This window comes from Sciurus carolinensis, chromosome 8 (genome assembly GCF_902686445.1).
Source record: "Sciurus carolinensis chromosome 8, mSciCar1.2, whole genome shotgun sequence".
Classification (NCBI taxonomy): Eukaryota; Metazoa; Chordata; class Mammalia; order Rodentia; family Sciuridae; genus Sciurus; species Sciurus carolinensis.
This window is the reverse complement of record NC_062220.1, coordinates 50,033,919-50,042,594: the sequence shown is the minus strand read 5'-3', so window position 1 is coordinate 50,042,594 and position 8,676 is coordinate 50,033,919. Positions and strand designations below refer to the sequence as shown.

At 32.4% G+C, this 8,676-nt stretch overlaps 1 protein-coding gene across 1 annotated transcript in view; it reads right to left on the bottom strand.

The window, feature by feature from the left end:
* Window positions 1-1,154: 1,154 nt before the first annotated feature.
* Krit1 (KRIT1 ankyrin repeat containing) overlaps window positions 1,155-8,676 on the bottom strand; it is a 32,442-nt gene continuing 24,920 nt past the window's right edge. Inside the window, exons 14-17 of the mRNA XM_047559953.1 lie at window positions 7,984-8,071; window positions 7,309-7,515; window positions 2,281-2,397; window positions 1,155-1,654 (exon numbers count right to left, since the gene is read on the bottom strand). Coding sequence (XP_047415909.1) covers window positions 1,586-1,654; window positions 2,281-2,397; window positions 7,309-7,515; window positions 7,984-8,071 — 481 coding nt within the window. The 3' untranslated portion in view covers window positions 1,155-1,585. The remainder of the gene's footprint in view (window positions 1,655-2,280; window positions 2,398-7,308; window positions 7,516-7,983; window positions 8,072-8,676) is intronic.

Here is an 8,676-nt window from a genome sequence, read left to right as displayed (position 1 = left end):
TATTGGGGATTGAGCACATGGGTGCTTTACCATGAGTTATATTTTTTAGACAGGGGGTCACACTAAATTGCCCAGGCTGGCCTTGAACTTTAAAAATGGGATTACAGGTAATAATGCCCAACTGGAGGTGTTAACATAAAAGGACATAAAAGGACCGAGTCAAGTGCAAACTTCATGGATTAGTACAGCCTTTATTTAGCAATGAAATCATACATCTGATGGACCCACTTTCCTGGTGGAAAATGAGCACCTAGCCAAAGTGGGAGTCTGTGCTTATATAGTTACACTGAGAGGTAACAATTATTGAGAGCATATCTAATAGAGGGTCAGCATTCAGTATTTTTCTTTTTCCCTTCAGGGTCCCATTGTACTGTCACTGGGAAAGGATTTATTTCAGGAAGGATCAATGCTTTGGCTTCCTCCCAGAGACTGCCAGTCTAGGCTTTGATGGATATTTCCTCCCCAGGGATTGTCATGCCACTGGATGATCTTTGCTTTCTTTCTAGGGATTGTCTCCTTATTGGGAAAGAGTGTATTGGTAAAGGATTAATGTTATCAACGTGTTGACTTCTTCCTCACTCCCTCTTCTCAGGCCACATTATTTGGGGTTTGTCATTTTCCATGTCTTACAGAAAGTCTATAGTTTCTAGCCTTTAAACAATATATTATTTATTTGGCTCGTCATTTCTGGTATCAATATTCCCTTCAAGGAAATAATCAGATATTTGGTGATCTACTTCCTATAATGTAAAGGCAACATAAATAAGCCATTAAGCCAACTCATAAACATACACTATGTATTTAACAAATGTAATTACTAACATCCAGAGATTATCACTGAAAAAGCGCATCTGTACGTGTGTGCTTCTGTATCAGACAGTAGTGTAATTATGCAAATTTATTATAAATTCCTTGCTGGGTCTGGAAGTATTTCAACAGAAAAAAAAAAACAAAACCTTAAGACAATATTCTCAGTCCCCACTACTTCTTAAGTTTTTAAGAGGCACCAAGGTAATTACGATGTAAGAGGTTCGAGAACAATAATTTAAGAAACACCACCTTACACTAGATAAACCTTTTAGCAACTTTTATAAAACATATAGAGCAATGTTTATACACTGCAGAAAAATGTTTTAAATAACAGTGGTATATGGTCCAAGTACAAAATACATTTTCTTTATTCAAAGCATGTTGACTTTCAGTATATTTTGAAATAACACACAAAGCTGTACCAAAGCTACGTTTTAATTTCATCATATTCCACTCCAAATTCTTTACCATTTACCAAAAATAACTTTTTACAAAGCTTACTATTTTGTCTAATATTATACAGATTATCAATCTAGATTTTTTTTTTTTATGTTTCTCTCAAAAATTAGAATAGCTTATAAGGATATCATATAAAACTAACTGGTATATTACACACCAAACATAAGTACAGATTCTGTACAGTGTAACAGTATATATATATATACATATATATATAACAAGAGACTAATGCCTTGTTAAAAGTAATATTTTAAGAAATCTTTCATGGAAAAAACTCTGCATTACAAAACATGGCTTGAATACCAGCGATTTTCTTTCATGAATTTCTTTCAGTGGGCATTAACTGTCCATTTAACTTCATTAACAGTTTTACCACCAGACCAGCCTACAAAGTAAAATTAAACAATCAAGAATGTTTAAAGGATACACATACATGGCAGTGGACAGTTGTCTACCTAACTTGAAAGGGAACTTTCTCATTAAGAGGCAGTCTGTCAAGAAATTGAACTTGGGGAGAATTTACTCAGGGTTTTTGAAGAGATTTAAGAAGTGACTTGGTGGATATAACTAGTGACTCAGGTAAGATACTAGTGAAGAAAATGGAAGGACTCCCTAAAACCTTGGTGGAAGACACAGGGATCAGAATTAAAAGAAATGGCATAATAAAGGTCTTAATTGTTATAAAATTGAAATAAATTTTCTGATTTTCCTTGCTTAGTGAAGAGATTTCATTTTTCCCTTGCCTTAAATATTTAAATTTCATCTAATTCTAAAGGTTTTCCTTGAAGTTGAATGGATTGTGTCACATAAAAAATAACTAGGGGCTTGGGATATAGCTCAGTTTGTAGAGTGCTTGCCTCACATGCACAAGGCCCTGGGTTCAATCCCTAGCACTGCCAAAAACAAACAAACAAACAAACAAACAAACAAACAAAAAAAACCTAAACCTTCCTCCCCAAAAACCCTTAAATAATATAGCTGTGTAGTTCAAAATAATTGATAAATACTTACCTGTTTTGTATGTACAATAAAGCTCATTTTATTCTCCATACTATGGATCTGAAAACAGGTATCAACATCTCCCAATTGCCACATAAAACAACCATACTTAAGACTGATGAGTAAAGCCTGCAACAGAATTAGGAATCACTGTATTAATTAAAATACCTATTAAAACAACAACTGTCTTCTCTTACTGTCCACATTTATCAAGTCAGTTCTAAACATGATGGTTTTGAGTATCATCATATAGTCTATTCAGAGAATCCATGCTAACCTCATACCACCTGCAGAACCTAGATGACAGACTCCCAAGAGCAATGATATTCTTTTAAAGATGCCCAACTTATCAGGGTAATGAAATGTACTGCAAATTTTTTTTCTGAAGGTTAAGAATGATCTCTTAAATAAGCACAATTATAAAAATTAGTAATAAATCCTTCATAAATTTAACAACTATTTAAAAATCAATGTTACAGTAATCCATTCTTTAATTTTCCTAACAATGCTGTATTTAAGTAGGTATCCAATATAATTATTTAAAAATTTTTTGATTGACACATAATATCTGTACATATTTATGAGGTACAATGTGATGTTTTGATTCATGTATACATTGAATAGTGATTAATACAGGATAATTAGCACATTTATCATCCTAAAATTTTATCATTTTTTAAATGGTGAGTAAATTCAAATTCTTCTAACTACTTTGAGATATTATTTTTAAATAATTATCTCCTAGTAGTAACTTGCATTTTGTTGTTCTAAACATATATTCTTTGGCTATATGCATACAAAGAAAGTATTCATGCTATTCTCTAAAATACATAAGTTTAAGCCAGGTGTGATGCATGCCTGTAATTTCATCAACTTGTGAGGTTGAGGCAGGAAGATCTCAAGTTTAAAGTCAGACTCAGCAATTTAGTGAGACCCTGTCTCAAAACAAAATATGTGGGGCTGGGGATATAGCTCAGCTGGTAGTACTTGCCTTGCAAGGCCCTGGGTTCAATCCCCAGCACCACCAAAAAAAAAAAGAAAAAAAAAAAGGGCTGGCTCAGAGGGAGAGGGTCTCAGGTTTCAATCCCCAGTACCACAATATATGTATGTATGTATGAATGGTTAGGAACATTAGCAATCTATGAATAGCACATCTTATTATATTGACTGTAAATAATAAACTAAGCATATGCCAAAAAGATAATGGTTTAGGGCATTTTGAAAGTAAGGTTCTATAAATAAAACAAATTATAATTAATTTATTTGAGTGTACAATATGTATAATAAAAAAAAAAAAACCTTGTTTAAAAAGGTTATCTACACTTGCATCTATACCAGATAGGAAATGGTAAAGTGCTACTTACCAAGGTACAGACTGAAACACTGAGTTAAGATATAATATAATACCTTAAACCAATTATCTTTTAGATCACTTGAAATTTCTTTAGCTAAAGTAAAAAAAAAACAGTCCATTAAAATGGCCTCAAAACAGTTTAAAATACAGAAAAAAAAAAAACTGTGGTACAGCAACTTTCTTTTCTTTTTTTTTTTTTGGTGGTGCTGGGGATTGAACCCATGGCCTTGTGCTTGTGAGGTAAGCACTCTACCAACTGAGCTATGTCCCCAGCCCTGGTATAGTAACTTTCAATTATACAGAGGTCAGATTTCTAACAAAAGTACTACTGAGGCCACAAGTTAAAGATAAAAGTTTTGTTGTTAAAGAACAACATGCAGTGAGGAAGAATGTTTGAGAGATCGCAAATAATCAACAGTTGAATGGAATGGAGAAGCCAGAGTTCAAATGATAATTTTAAGTGATCAGTTTACTCCAGAAGGAAAAAAAAAGTCCTCATTAGGAGGTAAAACTTACAAAGGACACAATGTTCAGTGAGGGAAGTAAAAAAATTCTAATAGTTGAATGGGACAATTGAGAGCAGAAAAAGGCAAAGTCAGAACAGCACACAGATGATCAGCAGAGAGGAGAAAGTCATATTGACAACTAGTTATGTAGAATGGTACTAGGTGGGTGTTTAAACAACCAATTCCAATTGACATCAGCAAAGGATAATCTATTGCTTTGTGGTAACGGCATTTATTAAGGTTGAAGACATATCAACAAGTACAGTACAGCTGTGAATGTAACACATCCACTACAGTAAAACACTAAGCCACAAGATAGTGCAGAATAGACAAGTCTTTGACAAGCACGTGAAATTGGCTGGGTTATATTTTCTTTTGTTTTGTTTTTTTTGCGGTGCTGGGGATTTGAACCCAGGGCCTTATGCTTGCAAGGCAAGCACTCTACCAACTGAGCTATATCCCCAGCCCTGGGTTATATTTTCTGATGGGCAACTTTCATTATTTCAAAGAGAAAGAAGACATAGAAGGCAGAAATAGTTGATATAAAAAACAGCTGTATTCTGTGTTTTTCTCCTGAGAATTAATCTGAGGCTAAGGTATCTCATTTGGTGTTTTAAATTCAAATGAAGGTATTTTTGCAGATGAAGGTGTTTATTTTAATGATGCATTGTCACATTCAACCACAGCACATCGTGCTGAATCTAAGACAATTGAGGACAAGTTGGTTGTTTTTGTCTTTGATAACTGGAAAATGTAATCATCTTAAAGCTTTTGAAGGTGCCATACATTTATCAGTGGCTTATGCAGGGACAGAAAACAAGTTTGGTTCAATCATTTTTTTATATACTCAAGGACAGCATTCCTATTTATTTTTCTAGAAGTTGAACATATTATCTTAAAAAGTAGTCTGTTAATTAATAATATAGCTATCATTCTGTCTACTACTGCTATTGTACTTATTCAACTACTGGACCAGAATGTTATTCACAATATGAATGTTTTAAGATACTGCTAAGTCAGGCATGGTGATGCATGCCTTAATCCCAGCAGCTTGGGAGGCTGAGGCAGGAGAACTGAAAGTTCAAAACCAGCCTCAGCAAAAGCGAGGTGCTAAGCGACTCAGTGAGACCCTGTCTCTAAATAAAATACAAAACAGGGATGGGGAATGTGGTTCAGTGGTCAAGTACCCCTGAGTTCAAGTCCTGGTGACAACAACAAAAAGATATTGCTAAACTACCATTTGAACACTATATAAACTTCTTTTGTTGCCTGAACTTGTAATGCTATCAAAGGTCAAACATAAAATGCAGCTCAGAGAAATGGCACAGCATCACATTTACATCAGTACCATTCAGTTCTATGAAAAAAAATTTGTAAATGTTGGTATAAAATGCTCTATGTAAATAGCAATGGAAAAATTTCTTGAAATGGAAGGGGTAATTTTTCCATTTAACAAGTTTAGAAGTGAAACAGAAAAGTGCTATAAGTTTATAAGTAGTAGTGTATTTTATATAAGCAAAATAGTTTTTTAAAACATTTTTTTGTAGTTGTAGGTGGACAGAATGCCTTTATTTGTTCATTTTTATGTGGTGCTGAGGATCTAACCCAGTGCCTCACACATGCTAGGCAAGTACTCTGCCACTGAGGTTCAGCCCCAGACCAGCAAAATCGTTTTAATAGAAAATAAGCAAATAACCCAAAAGCAAGCTGACTTATAAGGGACTTCAAGAAATCAAACTCAGGTCAGTAATTGAAATCAGACTTTATTCTCCTCTATTTCCCTAAATATTCTCTATTTCTATCCACAAGTTTATCTAACAGCTTCATTAAATAATGCTGTCCATAAGGATGATCCTGAGTTAATATGAAATAGGCATGACTGGGATAATTTAGGAAGTTATGCGATTATCATAATAAAGATATAAAAATTGGGAAAATAAAAATTAAGTTTATTAGGACATTTCCCAGTGTAAAATGTGTTTTTAAAATCATTAAGCTTAAGTTTTACATTAACTGATCTGGAAAATGGTCTATTCTTGACAAATCTGAGTTAACAAATTAGGTTTGATTTTTATTTGCTTAAATGTATGAAGTGTTAAAAATAACTGACAATCCTGTATTTTAAATCATAATGACTTTGATTATAAAAAGATGTATGTACCATACAGTAACAAATTTCTGACTGAAGAGCTCTTTAATGTTCTAATGATTGTTCATAAACCCTTCCAAGCTTCATTTATATCCCCCAAAAGTTTCTTATAACTAATCCAAATTTTCAAAATGAAGCCCTGTGTCAAATATATTTTTTCTTTTTTAATTCTGCATTTTCCATTTAAAACTACTTGATATTTTAAAGAGGTTAGTATAATCACATAGTTAAAAACTTTAATGTTATAAGATGGTGTTATTATGGAATGAATTTCTGTTTCCAAATTCCTATGTTGAAACTTTAACCCCTAGATGGTAGTAGAAATATAGCCTTTGGAAGATAATTTGGTCATGAGGGCAGAGCCCTCATGAATGGGATTAGTGCCCTTGTTGACCATACTGATGCCCTGATCTCCAACTTTCAGCTTTCAGAATTGAGAAATAAATTTCTATTCTTTATAAGCCAGTCTATGGTACTTTGTTATAATAGCCTGAACTAAGATAGGTATATATCTATATATATATTCTAACTCCAGTTCACAATTACATGTGGTCCCTTCTCAAAAAAGTGTCAAATGACCTTTTTATGCATACATAATATGTATTTAGGTAAAGATAGTCATCTCCTTTCATTTTTACACCAATTGTAGCATATTACATGTGGTTTGGCACCATTTTCACTAAATATACCGTGTAAATATGTTGTTCTACACAAAAATACTAAGGCTTAAAGGTATTCTAAATCAGGGATGTATTCCATTAATGTTAAAACTCCCTACTGGAAGTCATTTAGTCACCCCCACCCCCAGCATCATTTGCAATGAATGAAACTTCAATAAGCAGTTTTATGTGTATATATACACTATATATACACACACATATATATATATAATATATATATTCTCTCGCTCTCATATATATATATATATATATATATATATATATATGCTATTTCTAGATTCTTCACATAGGTTGGTAAAATTATTATAGTTGTTATATGATGCGACTGGTCAAAAATAGCTGAAAATCTACCTTAGTTTCCATGTTGAGGAGATGAAGTCCTTTTATATTCACTCCTACATACACAGGGATGACTTTATGATTGCTGGGGCTTGCTTTTGTAAATATCTGTCCTGTGAAAAAAGCTGCTCCATATGTAGGAATTTCCCAACAATTCTGTAAGAACATGCGCTGCAGGTGATGCATTTCTTTACTGACACCTTCACTTGTACTAAGATTCTAAAAACAATTACAAATAAGAGAGATGCGAAAGGAGAATTATAAGTTTGATAATCCAAACAGGGCAACTAATTTTTTCCAAAATCAAGGTTTTCCCCTGAAGAATGAAATTATGGCACACGATCCCAAGGAGTATTTTTTCTTTTTATAATCTTAGTATTTTAAAAAATAAACTGAGGTCTAAAAATATTATTAGTCTGTTCCATTAATTTTAAGTGCCTCATGGGCAGGGATAATAAATTATTTCAAAATTTTATTCCCTTTCTTTACCACAGTATTCAGCACATAGATGTAAAAGATTCTACTATTACTAAATCATTACTTTCAGTTTCAGGCATTGTGAACTAAAAGATCCATTTAAAATTTCAGGACTATGAATTTACTACACCAATATTTAAAACATTTATAACACTAACAAAATATAAAGTAGGCTATGAAATGTCTTTTTATTTCTATTAAATAGCTTACCTTATATTCATGAAGAATTCGATTTGTCCAATGAGGTGCCTTACTTTTCAGTTTGGTAACAGGTACAATGGATTTTAGATTTTCTTCACTGTAAGCACACATGCAAACATCCTTTAATTAAGTCATCTTTTGTAGCTAAAATACAATAATTCCTCTGTCACAGACGACTTTAAATAACACAACTTTTAAGCAAAAAATATTGTTTTAAAAATTAGAGAACTCCAAAAATTTTAAGAGTTCAAAGTTGTGGCAAAAAGTCAAAATCTTAACATTATCAACATAGAGAAATGTTTCTTCTTTCAATAACCACAGAATGTTTTTGAAAATTGAAAACCACAATAAGCAAACTTTAGATGTGCTCAAATCTCAGTGTTTTCTCTGAAAGACTGAACACGATTTTAGTTTTTGTGGTAGGATGCCTTAGTGTATCTGCCTTATAAAATTTTTTAAGTACTTATTCAAGTCAGGTTTTAGTGAACTCATTTAAACATACAGTAAAGGAAGATAAATAAAAAATATAAATATGAGATATATCAAAATAAAAATCAAATATAAGAAAAATAACTTTGGAAAATAAAACTCTGAGAATGCTTTAATATAGTAGTTGGGGTTTGTTTTCCCTGTCATTCTGTTTTTGTATTATTTAATTTCAAATCAATGTATAAAAAATTTCCTAATAACAAAATTAAAATT